Source organism: Carassius carassius, chromosome 24 (assembly GCF_963082965.1).
Source record: "Carassius carassius chromosome 24, fCarCar2.1, whole genome shotgun sequence".
Lineage (NCBI taxonomy): Eukaryota > Metazoa > Chordata > Actinopteri > Cypriniformes > Cyprinidae > Carassius > Carassius carassius.
In genome coordinates this window covers 1906148-1922027 of record NC_081778.1, presented here as the reverse complement: position 1 = coordinate 1922027, position 15880 = coordinate 1906148, and the positions used below count along the sequence as shown (strand labels likewise).

Below are 15880 nucleotides of genomic sequence, written 5' to 3'. Positions count from 1 at the left end.
GAAACAGCTGTGTTTTCGTCAGCACTCCTGCAGCCCCTCTGAAAATGCTGCAGCCAAATATATTATTTCTATAGGCCATACAAAAAAAGGCACACACACACACACACACACACACACACACACACACACACACACACACACACACACACACACACACACACACACACACACACACACACACACACAAAACTTAAATAGGCTTAATAAGCTGATCTATTGCATGTTAAATGGTGGTAGCCTAGTCTATGAATGGTACACCCCTAAGCTCACAGAAATGATTTGACCCAAGTCTTCAGCAGCCATTGATATATTTAAAATAAAAACAAAAAAATTCAGCTCTACGTCCTTTCCACTCTGGAGGCTCCATGCAGTCAAAGAAGTATCTGGTTCATTGCTGTGAAATACAAGAACCTCAGTATCTACACCAGTACCACACAAACCATCACACAGACCTCGATCCATGTATATTAACACATAAAACATGACCAACCTTTCTTTTAATACCTTTATTTTATTTAAATCAGAAACAAAAAGTTTGATCCAAAAATTTAAGACATAAATATCATCATTATAATTCATATTTCAATACGTTACAAAGTTTTACAACTGTTTTAATGTAGTTCTCTAAAAAACATTGAAAACCAAGAGACTCCAAACCATGTTTTCCAAATATGAATAAATAGATAAATAAAAAGATAACATATTAAAACTTGCCCAGAAATTCCTGAGTCCCCTTACATTTCACATTTATAATGAAAAAGTAGAAATCTTAAGATGGTTTTCTTACAATATTAATAACACTACTGACTGTAACTATTGTATTTTGCTATTCTTATTTTCTTTTTTCACATAGTTTATTTTAAGCTTAATTATTTAAATCTAATTATGGTCATTTACTGTGGCTGGTTTTCTCATTTATTATTTATATCTATTTATTTTGTATGAAAAACAATACTGTTTTATACATTTACAGATCTAAGAAGGTCCATAGGAAGTAGCATGTTTTTTGTGTGTGTTAATACCATTGACATCTTTCCGTAATTTTCTGTGTGTGTGTGTGTGTGTGTTTGAATGCGATTTATGTACAAGATCTTATTTTTGTCCTTTGCATATACACACACATGTGAGCATGCAAGATAACGAACATCTCATGTTAGCAATTCAGCTGTGCAGCTCAGCATCTGGAGTCCGTCTGCTGCGTGGATGCCTAATAATCTCCATCCTGTGACAGACAGAAAGAGAGAGATCGATTGATTGCATTACACTGATGTTCATGTTATTAAATTCTCTGCTTTGGATCGCAGACAAACAGCAGACAGTGATTCAGTTTTCAGGTTAATGTCTGCTTTTTTAGGTTGCTCAGTGTAAATAAAAGCATCATCATATCATCCCCAACACCGCTCATGCCGATGACCTACCAGTGTACTGACCCTCCTTCCAGTCATGTGATTCCTGTGATGGTTCTTATAAAAGATTCAAATCATTTTGGTTTGAATCAACACAATGAATCATTCACTGAATGAACTATCTGAATAAATCCCTATATGAGCAACAAATGATATCTGTGAAAAAATTTTTTTTTAAATATAAGACATGCTATTTTTGGAAAGCATTAAAGAAATATTTCTGTAAAATTGCTAAAAGATCACTGAATTTGCAAAACTGAATGCAAGAATTGCAAGTTGCAGTTTTACAGTGAAGTGTGTAATTTTGTCAGCAAATGTAAGTGCAAAAATAATGACTGTTTAATGCACCCATCTTTTTAATATCCCAAAAAGATGGCCCCGCTCTAAAATCAAAGTGTTGGTTAAGTTATTGTAGTGTTGTGCTGGTCATGATGCTCAAACCAACACATCAATATTTTACAGAGACACAGGATTTAACTCTCAGTCTCTCATGATTAATTTGGGATATGAGGACGTTTTTAGCACTGATAAATTTACAAACTTCAGCAAGGAGCCAAACTCGACCTTAAACCTTAGAAAATCTACTCTCAACCTGTCAACAACCTCAGTTGCTGCATATATACTATATCAGCTGTGCTTTGATACACGCAAACACATGCAGATCACAGTGAAGCTCAAGACTGCTGCACTGGAGATCATGTAGTGCTTTCATATCGCAATGTTGTGGTGAAGATTCCATGTGTTTATTCTGTATGTGTGCATTAAGATCGATTTATATGAGTGTTTCTGATTGCAGCCCACATGCAGCACTCTCTAGTTTAAAGGGATAGGACACCCAAAAAATCAAAATGATGTCATTAATAACCCAACCTCTAATGTCGTTCCAAACCTGTAAGACCTCCGTTCATCTTCGGAACACAGATTAAGATATTTTAGATGTAGTCCTAGAGCTTTCTGTCCCTCCATTAAAAAATCTATGTACGGTATACTGTCCATGTCCAGAAAGGTAATAAAAACATCATCAAAGTAGTCCATGTGACATCAGAGGGTCCGTTAGAATTTGTTGAAGCATCAAAAATACATTTTGGTCCAAAAATAGCAAAAACTACGACTTTATTCAGCATTGTCTTCTCTTCCGTGTCTGTTGTGAGAGAGTTAAAAAAAAAGTAGTTTGTTATATCCGGTTCCCGAACGAATCGTTCGATGTAACTGGATCTTTTTGAACCAGTTCACCAAATCGAACTGAATCGTTTGAAACGGTTCCCGTCTCCAATACGCATTAATCAACAAATGACTTAAGCTGTTAACTTTTTTAATGTGGCTGACACTCCCTCTGAGTTCAAACAAACCAATATCCCGGAGTAATTCATTTACTCAAACAGTACACTGACTGAACTGCTGTGAAGAGAGAACTGAAGATGAACACCGAGCCAAGCCAGATAACGAACGAAAGATTGACTCTTTTCCATGAACTGGTTCTTTCGGACAGTTCGATCCATAAACGGGTTGAAGAAAACGCTTCACCGGTTCTTTTGCGCTCGACGTAATGACGTTATTTGCAATGGTTGCCCTTGATTCAAGTCTTCGGTTTACCTGCGCTCATAACATTAGCACAGAATCAGTTCAGAATCAATCACCAAAAGAATCAGTTCGGTTCAGACGCTCCTTGTGTCTGTCTGCTTCACGCTGAATCACACATGCGCAGTATCATCAGCTCCTCGGTTCTCGAATCGGACGCGTCTGACAGAAACGGTTCTTGACTCGAGAACGAGGTAATCTTTCGTTTGTTATCTGACTCAGCTCGGTGTTCATCTTCAGTTCTCTCTTCACAGCAGTTCAGTCAGTGTACTGTTTGAGTACATGAATTACTCCGGGATATTGGTTTGTTTGAACTCAGAGGGAGTGTCAGCCACATTAAAAAAGTTAACAGCTTAAGTCATTTGTGGATTAATGCGTATTGGAGACGCGAACCGTTTCAAACGATTCAGTTCGATTTGGTGAACTGGTTCAAAAAGATCCAGTTACATCGAATGATTCGTTCGTGAACCGGATATCACTACACTGCAGTGAACGCACTCACAACAGACACGGAAGAGAAGACAATGCTGAATAAAGTCGTAGTTTTTGCTATTTTTGGACCAAAATTTATTTTCGATGCTTCAAAATATTCTAACTGACCCTCTGATGTCACATGGACTACTTTGATTATGTTTTTCTTACCTTTCTGGACATGGACAGTATACTGTACATACATTTTCAATGGAGGGACTGAGAGCTCTCGGACTAAATCTAAAATATCTTAAACTGTGTTCCGAAGATGAACGGAGGTCTCAAGGGTTTGGAACGATGTGAGGGTGAGTCATTAATGACATAATTTTCATTTTTCGGTGAACTAACCCTTTAAGTTGCAACAGGAATTCTGGGTACTTGCTGAAGAGTTACTCTGAAGAGTGACTATAAAAGATTAGGTTCACTAATGTGATATACAGTGGTGTGAAAAAGTGTTGGCCCCCTTCCTGAATTCTTATTTTTTTGCATATTTGTCACACTTTAATATTTCAGATCAAACAAATTGAAATATTACTAAAAGATAACACAAAACAAAATCCAAAACTACATGGTCCTGTGTGAAAAACTGGTTGGGCCACCCTTAGCAGCAACAACTGCAATCGAGCGTTTGCGATAACTTGCAGTGAGCCTGTTACAGTGCAGTGGAGGAATTTTGGTCCACTCATCTATGCAGAATAGTTGTGATTCAGCCACATTGGAGGGTTTTTGAGCATGAACCAGCTTTTTAAGGTCATGTCACAGCATCTAAATAGGATTCAGGTCGGACTTTGACTAGGCCACTCCAAAGTCTTTTGTTTTTCTTCAGCCATTCATAAGTGGACTTGCTGGTGTGTTTTAGATCATTGACTCTGGCATTTTCCCAGCCTTGATCTCATCAGCATAACATTGTCATTTAAATACAGAGGTGCCTGATAGTCATACCCATACCTTCACATTATCATAGAAACAAAGGCACAGCTGTGCCTTGAGTTTAGCAGGCACCTTTATCTTGGGACCTTGCCCTATAGTCAGGAAGTGCATGAAGACAAAAGGTTAATGTCTCAGAAACCTGGGCTGTTTGACTTGATCATCTCAGAATGTCATAATCTTAACCTCAAAATGTCTTTATTACCTCAAAATGTAAAAACACAAAGTACATACTATTACATTGAAAACTATTTTTAACATAGTACAAATTTTGGTCTACTGCACTTTGTCAGGCAGGTCCTATTTAGGAGATTTCTTGATTGTGAACAGGTGTGGCAGTAATCAGGTCTGGGTGTGGCTAGAGAAACTGAACTCAGGTGTGATAAACCACAGTTTTAACAGGGGGAAAACACTTCTTCACACAGGGCCATGTAGTTTTGGATTTTGTTTTCCCTTAATAAGGAAAACCTTCATTTAAAAACTGCATGTTGTGTTTACTTGTGTTATCTTTGACTAATATTTAAATTTATTTGATGATCTGTAACATTAAAGTGTGACAAACATGCAAAAAAATAAGATATCAGGAAGGGGACCAACACTTTTCACACCACTGTATATCTCACACGTTTTGCCCAGAATCCCTGTACTGGTGGCGTTTTCTCCATTCAGCACCAGGCACTGTACTTACTGTCACCATCACCATCAGACGTTTAGGTAGATTGATTATGAAGAAGGTACTTCAGAAATTAAAATGTCATTCATTCAGCCTCATGATTTTCGAAACCTGTATGACTTATTAATCAAGTTTGATTATGAGATTTAAATTTCAGTGTGCCTCTTACACAATGGCTCCGGAAGACTTAAAATAGCACATAAGTCACATGTTTGACTTGTTTAGTACTTTTTGCGCCATTTGCGTGTATATGAAAGAGCAGCATGAACACTCCTCTAAATATCTTCTTTCAGGCAGTCATATTGGTTTGGAACAATATGAGGGTGAGTGTTTGAAGCATTATTTTGAGCTGAACTGATGCTTTCTTCACCGCTGCTTTCACCTGTTGACCTGCACTTATGTACTATGATAAACATTCTGAACCATTCACCTTCCCACATTCAGAATTATAAGCACATTATTAGCAGCACAAAGTAGCACACTTCAGAAACGAATCAAAAAAAACTGCAGTCTAGTTCATCATAGAGGGAGTGAGAGGGTTACTAATTCATTTCCAGTCAAATCTCACAGTAATTCATCAGTGAAATCAAAGCCACAAATGCACCAAACAATCCTTCGTAGCCACGGCAACATGCCATGCAGCCCACCATGGCCAAACAATCAATGTTGCTAGAGCAACCCGAACACAGGCAGTCGCCAACGGCAACCAAACAGCCCAATCAACTTACTACAACTTCAGGGGTAGTGGATTATCTGTTGCTAGGTAACCATAGCCACCGGGTCTCCGTCATTTATGATTGGCCGTTTGGAGCTTGTCGTGTGGTTTGTGATTTTCATCGAGAAAATACAAAGAGCAGCATCAAAACAAAGAACCAGATCGTATTGTTATAGTTGTAAGCTTATCTATCAAATTTAAAGGTGAAGTTTGTCATTTCTTAAAGTCACTTTAGACAAATCAGTGATTTATACAGTTTTTAATCATATTTCATAGTATTGTTTTATTTTTACTTGATTTTTCAAAGTTGTATTGGAGTGCATTTTACAAGAAAATACAGTTTCAGTCTATCGACTTTGACGTTTAATTAATTGTGTTACTTGCTATGTCTTTAGCACTTTCTTAATGAGAACTGCATAATTTTTTCGGTCCTCTGGATTTTTTTCTCATCCATTCTTAAATATTCACTGCCTCTATTGCCTCCTACTCTCCATTATAAGTGTGTTTAGCATCCGTATTCAGACAAATCCCTGCAGTATTTTCTCTTTGCTCTCTCACCTTCTCATTTTTTCCATTCTTTCTACCTTCTGCATTATAAATCTCTCTCTTTCCTAATGTTTTGTCCTCTCTTACCCGTCTGGATCTCAGTAGGGTCTGTTGGCATCTTTCGGCCTTTTCAGCTGTACTTTGAGTCTCTTCATGCCGATCTGAAATCCGTTCATGGCCTGGATGGCCGTCTGAGCACTCGCTGGGTTATCAAAGCTCACAAAGCCTGAGAGACAGAAAAGACAAAGAGATGAATGTTCAGTGTCCATGCAAAACTCACCACTGTGTTGGAGGTCTGCTGTGCAGTTGCTGAGTTTGTTCAGGTTGATAGTGTCTACTAAAACTTTAACCTAAATGAACTGTAATCAGTAAACTGAAAATGTGTATATATAAATTATATGTGTGTGTGTGTGTGTGTGTCTCAATAATAATAATAAACTTTTTTAAAAGCACCTTTAAAAGCAGCTCCTCAAAGTGCTGAACTCAATATAATCAATACAATAAAAAACGATACAAAATCAACAAGCAAATGCAAGTTAAAAAATATATGTCTTAAATTGAACCTTAAAAACATCATAATTCTGAGCATCCCGAAGTTCAAGAGGCAGAAAATTCCAAAGTACAGGAGCATAGAAAGAGAAAGCCTTATCACCCATAGATCTTAGAAATGTTTGAGGAACAACCAACAAATTTGACTGAGAGGAACGAGTTGTGACGGGAGGAGCACAAGACAGAAACAGTGGGCGTGGCATCAGGCCTCCAAAAGGCTTTTATTAAAATAAAATCAAATAAAACAGGGGATAAAAAGTGGCCAAAGGGGGAGAGTGTCTAAAACAACAGGGAATCTAGTGTCCTCGTTGTGCTGCGGGGTTTGTGTAGGTCGGGCAGTGTTCATGGAGGAAGGGTCCAGGTAAGGGGCGGAGTCCGGCGGCCGCACGCGCTCCCCTCTTCGGTCCGGGGAGCGAGGGGCGGCAGCTTCCTCTGGTGGCCGCATCACTCTCATTGGCTGCGGCGCTGGCAGGGGATGGACGGCCCGGCATCCTGGCTCGACGGCCGTGTAAACGGGTGCGGTTCTCATCCGGATCGCGGGTCCGGCAGCTCACGTCTCTGGTGGCGCGGGAGTCCCTCAACGCACCCTTCCTGGACCCACGTGGACACCAGTGTGCATGCACGGGGAAGAGAACGTTCTCTCGAAGAGAGGCGCGTTGGGCTTTTAAACAGTGGCGGTGATGAGGCTCCATTTCCTTCAGGTGTGCCCCATCACACGTCGCCAGCCCTGACTCGTCCAGCGCCCCTCGTCTCACACACCCACTCCAGTCAGGAGCCTGGTGAAGGGCGGCGATTTAGGACGGGGTGCCGGTGTCAATCAGGGAGGAGGCAGCTGACTCGTCACAGAGTGTATGGATGTAACAATTCTGTAATCCCAGTTAAAATCCTAGCGGCTGAATTTTGTACATATTGCAGCTTTTTAAGTGTAGATTTAGAAGCTCAAGCTAAAAGAGCATTACAATAGTCTGTGAGATGACAAAGAAATGGATTAGCATTTCCGCAAAAGTAAAATGTAACATAGGACACAATCTTGTGATATTTCTAAGGTGGAAAAAAGAGGTTTTTGACAGTGCTCTGGACAAAAAGAATCAAAAGAGAGATTTTTATCATAAATAACTCCAAGATTCCTTATTCCACTCTGGATTTCCAAAAGAGCCATCAAGAATCAGAGACAGAAAACCAGCATTAGAAATTTGATAACAGGAACCAATGAGCATAACTTCAGTTTTACCACTGAAGAAATTATTATCCTTCCATATTTTAATCTCAGTAATGCAGTCAGACAAATAAGTAAAGTCAAGGTGCTAATGAGGTTTTAAATGTGTATCTGTATGTCGTCTGCATATAAATGGTAATGAAGGCAGAGCTATCTGAAAAGGTTGCCTGAAGGTGACAAATAAATGTTAAAAAATAAAGGATCTAAAACCGACCCCTGAGGGACGCCAGTTGAGACGGAACTAATCTCAGGCCTATAACCACCCATAGATACAAACTGGGAGCGGTCAGAAAAATAAGACCTTAGCCACCTTAAGACACATTTAACACTCTTTCAAGACGAGTTAGTAGTAGATTGTGATCCACAGTATCAAAGGCAGCTCTTAGATCAAGAAGAATAAAAATAGATGTTCTTAACAGAATCAGAAGCCATCAACAAATCATTGGTGATTTGACCAAGGCTGTCTCAGTACTGTGAAATTTAAGAAAATCCGACTGAAGAGATTCAAAAAGATTATTAATTGTGAGATTTTACACAAATGAGAGGCAACAATAAGCACAAGTAATTTTGTCAAAAACGGGAGATTTGAAATAGGATGAAAGTTATTGAAGTAGTCCACTGTAACATTTTCTTTTTTAGGTACAGGGGTCACAGCAGCAATCTTCAATGCTGCTGCAACAACCCCAGACTGTAAGGAGTCATTTATAATACTGAGAACAGCAGAACACAGAGCATCAAAGCAAGATTTAAATAAACTCGTGGGTCAATGTAATTACAAATCAAAGAAAACGGTGGACCCTAACACTTAAGTCCAAGCACTCAAATATAGAAAACTAAAGAATGGTTACAGCACTGACATTAAACTGCTGATTGTAGACAGCAATAATACCAGCACCTCTGCCAGGAGACCTCGGGAGTTTTAAAGTTCCAAAATCAGGAAGAGTAATCTGGTCAAACAGTAGTCAATCATCTCCTTTATGCCACGATTCAGTAAAAATTACATTATGTTAGTTGGGAATTGTGGGAGGTTTCTAGGTAGTTGCTCCCTACCCAGTTAGTATTTTCAGGAACACATTTGGTGCTCATTCTTACCGAAGCACTTGCTTTGATTGGTGGCCCGATCAACAAAGACTTTTGCAGAGATGACGTTACCGAACGTCAGAAACATCTGGAGCATTTCTGAGTCAGTGAACTCCTGAGGCAAATGGTAAATGAATATGTTACACCCCTCAGGACCTGCAGAACACAAGCACATACACATACATTAGGCTCAACGCCAGCTTTATAGACAGACATCATTATCATGAGAAACTCAGACACAATGATTTATAAAAGTGTGTATTCATACACAAATCAATGATTAACCATACCATAGACAATATACTTGTGAAATTTGTACTTCAAATTCTAAAAGTATATTTTTCCTTACACACTTCTTTTTGACAAGGGTACAGACTAACGTCTGAGGAAGTAGGCAAAATGTCTTTTTTAACAGGAAATTACATCACCTTCTCTCTGTAGCTGTGGTTGTTGCTGGGCAACCAGGGTAGGTTGCTGTAGAAACGGTTGGCTGACCAATCCGTATGCAGTCGGGTAGGCTGCTGTGAAACAGAGAGTTGACACATGCTGATACAGCAAGACAATGACTGATTTGACCCAAAATATCATCTGTGAGAGACGTATAGTACCTGTATAGTACTGCATGCCTGCGTAAGCCTGCTGGAGAGGATCTAACGCAGGACTCTGAGCTGAGAGACCATGAAGAGACAGCGCTTTAGTGGCTTTTGTGCATGCTGAACTAACTGCCATTGTGTTAGAGGATTATGATTGATTGGCATTCAGTAGCTAGTGTGTTCTGGGCAGCTGTTGATTTAACTCACCTTGATATGGATGAACACCACTGGAGTAGATTTCTGATATTGGCTGTCCATTGCTGGTGGCCTGTACAGGATTATAGCCATTCAGTGGAGGCAGAGCTGAGATGGGAGTGGCTGCAATAGTGGGTGGAGTGTTTGCACCTGTAGCCAATCACAGAGCAGTACTGAGAGTGCTGTACTGTACTGAATGTGCACTTGTAGTGCACTTCAAATCTTCAAAGTATATTTTTTATAACTACTTGCTGATAATAATATAATATTAATTATGATGAAATAAAAGGTCACTTGTGTTAAAGTGAGACACGTTCATGATTGTGACTCATAACACACTGAAGTTACATTTAAGCCAAAGTGAACTTTTTTCATAAGGGTAAATAAGTTTTTTTTAGTTATTGTTTGTTAGCTTTGATTTAAAAATAAAAAGAAACATTTAGCACACAAGTAGACTTTCTTATTCACATTTTACATCCTTCTGGGTGGTGTAAATATTATAAAGAAACCATATTATGATGCAATTCGGACCTCTTTCCTGAAGTGCAAGTAGTTCTGCTGTAATTCTGTGGTGAAGGTGGCTTTCACCTGAAGAGGATGTGAGAGGTGCTGCTATGATGCCGTTAGCATTGAGTGCTGCCATCTGCTGCATCTGCAGCGCTGCGACTGTAGACACAGGTGACAGATATGATGACTGCGCAGCCAGCGCCTGCTGCTGAAGCACCTGAGACAGACAGAGAGGAAAGAGTTAACCCTACACAACTTCAACATGTGGGAGGGAGGGGCGGGGGGGGGGGGGGGGTAGAGGGCAGTCTCGAGGGTACTCCCCGGCCTGCGAGGGGCGAAGGGGGTATGTGACATTGATAAATACTTTTACAATTTCAAACAGCTGTTTTCTATGTGAATATCTGTTAAACTGTCATTTATTTTTGTGATGCGCAGCTGAATTTTCAGCATCATTACTTCAGTCTTCAGTGTCACATTCTCTTTAGAAATCATTCTAATAACATTTCTGATTATTATCAATGTCGTGATACCCAATATTTTTGTGGAAACCGTGATGCATTTTATTTTTCAGGATACACAGATGAATAGAAAGCTCAAAAGAACAGCATTTATTTGAAATAGAAATAGTTTGAAATAGTTTGAAATAGTAACATTATGTCTTTACTGTCACTCTTGATCAGTCATTAAATTCAAATACTCAATTTACAGCTATTTAACAAGTGAAGAAAGATTATTATTAAAAAAACATTCAAAACTTAAAATATGCTTTTCTTTCTATACTGATAACAGAAAAAAAAACTAAAATCTAATAAGCTAATGTTCATGATAAAAAGCACTGTGTGTGTCTGTGCTGTACTCACTGCTTGTGTGTAGGCATTATATGCATTAAAGTTGAGCGTCACTGGACTGTAGATGCTGAGCTGCGAGGCCACTTGCTGCATGCGCCGCATGCCACGCTCCTTATCTGTGTCTGCAAACTTCACCACCAGACTGGAGGAGGCACCCTGACCACACACAGACAGAGATTACAGCTGAGGGGAGATAGGAGATAGGAGGAGAGACTGAGATGAGAGAGGAGACAAGAGGAGTGAGGAGGAGAGGACAGAGGAGGAAAGACTGACATGAGATAAGAGGCGAGAGGAGAGAGGAGGAGGAGAAGAGACTAAGCGGAGAGAGTAGGAGGAGGAGAGACTGAGAGGAGAGAGGAGGAGAGGAGTGAGGAGGAGAGGAGGAAAGACTGAGATGAGAGAGGAGAGAGGAGGAGGAGGAGGAGAGACAGAGAGGAGAGAGGAGGAGAGGAGACAGGAGGAGTGAGGAGGAGAGGAGAAAAGACTGAGATGAGAGAGGAGCAGAGGAGCGAGGAGGAGAAGGATAGACTAAGCAGAGAGAGGAGGAGGAGGAGGAGGAGGAGAAGAGAGACTGAGAGGAGAGAGGAGGAAGGGAGACCGAGAGGAGAGAAAAGGAAGAGAGACTGAGAGGAGGAAGCGGAGGAGAGACTGAGAGGAGAGAAGAGGAGAGGAGGGAGGAGGAGAGACTGAGAGGAGAGAGGAGGAAGAGAGACAGAGAGGAGAGAGGAGGATGAGAGACTGAAAGGAGAGAGGAGGAGAGGAGAGACTGAGAGGAGATAAGAGTAGAGACTGAAAGGAGAGAGGAGGAGAGGAGGAGAGACTAAGAGGAGAGAGGAGGAGAGGAGAGAGGAGGAGGAGAAGAGACTAAGCGGAGAGAGGAGGAGGAGAGATTGAGAGGAGAGGGGATGAGAGAGGAGGAAGGGAGACTGAGAGGAGGTAGGAGGAGGAGAGACTGAGAGGAGAGAGAAGGAGGAGAGACTGAGAGGAGGAGGAGGAGGAGGAGGGACTGAGAGGAGAGAAGAGGAGAGGAGGGTGGAGGAGAGGAGAGACTGAGAGGAGAGAGGAGGAAGAGAGACTGAGAGGAGAGAGGAAGAGGAGAGTCTGAGAGGAGAGAGGAGGAGAGGAGAGACTGAGAGGAGAGAGGAGAAAGGAGGAGAGACTGAGTGAAGAGAGAGGAGGAGAGACTGAGAAGAGAGAGGAGGAGAGACTGGGAGGAGAGAGGAGCAGAGACTGAGAGGAGAGAGGAGGAGAGACTGAGAGGAGAGAGGAGAAAGGAGGAGAGGAGAGAGGAGATAGGAGGAGAGACAGAGAGGAGATAGGTGGAGAGACTGAGAGGAGAGAGGAGCAGACACTGAGAGGAGAGAGGGGGAGAGGAGAGAGGAGGAGAGACAGAGAGGAGATAGGTGGAGAGACTGAGAGGAGAGAGGAGCAGAGACTGAGAGGAGAGAGGGGGAGAGGAGAGAGGAGGAGAGACAGAGAGGAGAGAGGAGCAGAGACTGAGAGGAGATAGGAGGAGAGACAGAGAGGAGATAGGTGGAGAGACTGAGAGGAGAGAGGAGCAGAGACTGAGAAGAGAGAAGGAGAGACTGAGAGGAGATAGGAGGAGAGACAGAGAGGAGATAGGTGGAGAGACTGAGAGGAGAGAGGAGCAGAGACTGAGAGGAGAGAGGAGGAGAGACTGAGATGAGAGAGGAGGAGAGACTGAGAGGAGAGAGGGGGAGAGGAGAGAGGAGGAGAGACAGAGAGGAGAGAGGAGCAGAGACTGAGAGGAGAGAGGCCGAGAGACTGAGAGGAGAGAGGTGGAGAGGAGAGAGGAGATAGGAGGAGAGACAGAGAGGAGATAGGAGGAGAGACTGAGAGGAGAGAGGGGGAGAGGAGAGAGGAGGAGAGACTGAGAGGAGATAGGTGGAGAGACTGAGAGGAGAGAGGACCAGAGACTGAGAGGAGAGAGGGGGAGAGGAGAGAGGAGGAGAGACAGAGAGGAGAGAGGAGCAGAGACTGAGAGGAGATAGGAGGAGAGACAGAGAGGAGATAGGTGGAGAGACTGAGAGGAGAGAGGAGCAGAGACTGAGATGAGAGAGGAGGAGAGACAGAGAGGAGATAGGAGGAGAGACTGAGAGGAGAGAGGGGGAGAGGAGAGAGGAGGAGAGACAGAGAGGAGATAGGTGGAGAGACTGAGAGGAGAGAGGAGCAGAGACTGAGAGGAGAGAGGGGGAGAGGAGAGAGGAGGAGAGACAGAGAGGAGACAGGAGCAGAGACTGAGAGGAGATAGGAGGAGAGACAGAGAGGAGATAGGTGGAGAGACTGAGAGGAGAGAGGAGCAGAGACTGAGATGAGAGAGGAGGAGAGACTGAGAGGAGATAGGAGGAGAGACAGAGAGGAGATAGGTGGAGAGACTGAGAGGAGAGAGGAGCAGAGACTGAGAGGAGAGAGGAGGAGAGACTGAGATGAGAGAGGAGGAGAGACTGAGAGGAGATAGGTGGAGAGACTGAGAGGAGAGAGGTGGAGAGGAGAGAGGAGATAGGAGGAGAGACAGAGAGGAGATAGGAGGAGAGACTGAGAGGAGAGAGGGGGAGAGGAGAGAGGAGGAGAGACAGAGAGGAGAGAGGAGCAGAGACTGAGAGGAGAGAGGCCGAGAGACTGAGAGGAGAGAGGTGGAGAGGAGAGAGGAGATAGGAGGAGAGACAGAGAGGAGATAGGAGGAGAGACTGAGAGGAGAGAGGGGGAGAGGAGAGAGGAGGAGAGACTGAGAGGAGAGAGGAGAAGAGGAGAGAGGAGAAGAAACTGAGAGGAGAGGGGAGCAGAGACTGAGAGGAGAGATAAGGAGAGAGCAGATATGAGGAGGGACTGAGAGCAGAGAGAAGGAGAGACTGAAAGGAGAGAAGGAGAGAGGAGGAGAGACTGAGAAGAGAGAGGAGCAGGGACTAGGAGGAGAGAGGAGATATGATGAGGGACTGAGAGGAGAGAGGAGGAGAGACTGAGAGGAGAGAGGAGGAGAGACAGAGGAGAGAGGAGGAGAGACAGAGAGGAGATAGGAGGAGAGACTGAGAGGAGAGAGGAGGAGAGACAGAGAGGAGAGAGGAGGAGAGACTGAGAGGAGAGAGGAGGAGGTGGAGAGACTGAGAGGAGAGAGGAGCAGAGACTAAGAGGAGAGACGAGCAGAGACTGAGAGGAGGAAAGAGGAGATATGATGAGAGACTGAGAGGAGAGAGAAGGAGAGACAGATGAGAGGAGGAGAGAGGAGGAGACACTGAGAGGAGAGAAGAGGAGAGGAGAGAGGAAGAGAGACTGAGAGGAGAGAGGAGGTCTCACTTACAGGCAAAGTCCGGCTCCCATGCAGACTGTTAATGGCAGACTGGGCCTCTGAGTGACTCTGAAACTTTACAAACGCACAACCTGTAAAAACAAGATATAAATCTGATTTTGAGTGGCAGACTGGGTTTGTGTTTAACACAGTCTTTCAAAATGAAAATGCTCTCACCCTTAGATGATCCAACATGTTTTTTCCTCAGATTTGGAGAAATGTAGCATTGCATAAGTGTCTCATCACTCTGCAGTGAATGGGTGCCGTCAGAATGAGAGTCCAAAACTGCTAAAAACATTACAATAATCCACAAGTAATCCACAGCACTCCAGTCCATCAGTTAACATCTGGAGAAGACAAAAGCTGCGTGTTTGTAAGAAACAAATCCATCATTAAGATGTTTTTAACTTCAAACAGTCGATTTGTCCTGTCCTGTCCTTTATAACGCTTCCTCCAGTGATAAAGTCAATCTCCTGTTGTCTCTCACTTCAAAATCCAGCCACATATTTGTTTAGAGCTGTTTTGCCTCGTAAACGGTGCTTGATCTGTTCAGATTTCTACTTTTACACTGGAGGAAGTGTTATTATTGGATAGAGTTTTAGGATCGGAAGCAAAAGTTTGTGGATTATTGTGATGTTTTTTTCAGATGTTTGGACGTATTCTGACGGCACCCATTCACTGAAGTGCATCCATTGATGAGACACTGATGCAGTGCTACATTTCTCCAAATCTGATGAAGAAACAAACTCATCTACATCTCAGATGGCCTTAGGGTGAGGACATTTTCAGCACATTTTCATTTCTGGGTGAACTATTCCTTTAACAGACCTTTGCTGGTGCCGTCAGGTCCTTTCAGTACCGTACACTCATCGATGCTGCCGAATGGCTCAAACATCTTCCTCACGTCCTCATCAGACTGCTGCTTTCCCAACATCCCCACAAACAGCTTTCTGTCCTCTAAAAAGAGTGAAAAAGTGAGAAATTATCATGATCTGTTAATCAGCATTAGGTATCTGACTTTATTTAAATTCCAGGTTTTGTGAAGTGTGTCAGCAATAAGTCAACAGTGCTGCAGTACCCTCAGTCTACAGCAGAGGGATGAGCTGACTGTAATATGAACAGTATGGACCCTAATTTAATATAATATTTTAATATTATATTTCTAAACGCACAGTGTAAAGTGCACGGCGCAGGTGAACTCAGGGCGTGCCCAAATCCACTTTTGCTATTTTAACGATGGAAAAACGGTTGGCGCTCCCGGGCGCATGGTCT

At 42.6% G+C, this 15880-nt stretch overlaps 1 protein-coding gene across 3 annotated transcripts in view; it reads right to left on the bottom strand.

Moving 5' to 3' along the window:
• Positions 1-487: 487 nt before the first annotated feature.
• Positions 488-15880, bottom strand: part of celf3b (cugbp, Elav-like family member 3b) — a 32962-nt gene continuing 17569 nt past the window's right edge. The window contains exons 4-13 of one of the 3 annotated variants that reach the window (XM_059507281.1): positions 15437-15565; positions 14621-14700; positions 11317-11460; positions 10481-10673; positions 9962-10099; positions 9770-9829; positions 9590-9679; positions 9174-9317; positions 6404-6542; positions 488-1222 (exon numbers count right to left, since the gene is read on the bottom strand). In XM_059507281.1, the coding sequence (XP_059363264.1) occupies positions 6415-6542; positions 9174-9317; positions 9590-9679; positions 9770-9829; positions 9962-10099; positions 10481-10673; positions 11317-11460; positions 14621-14700; positions 15437-15565 (1106 nt within the window). In that variant the 3' untranslated portion in view covers positions 488-1222; positions 6404-6414. Of the gene's footprint in view, positions 1223-6403; positions 6543-9173; positions 9318-9589; positions 9683-9769; positions 9830-9961; positions 10100-10480; positions 10674-11316; positions 11461-14620; positions 14701-15436; positions 15566-15880 lie in introns of all 3 variants that reach the window. The other 2 variants (XM_059507282.1, XM_059507280.1) reach the window with 2 other exon arrangements.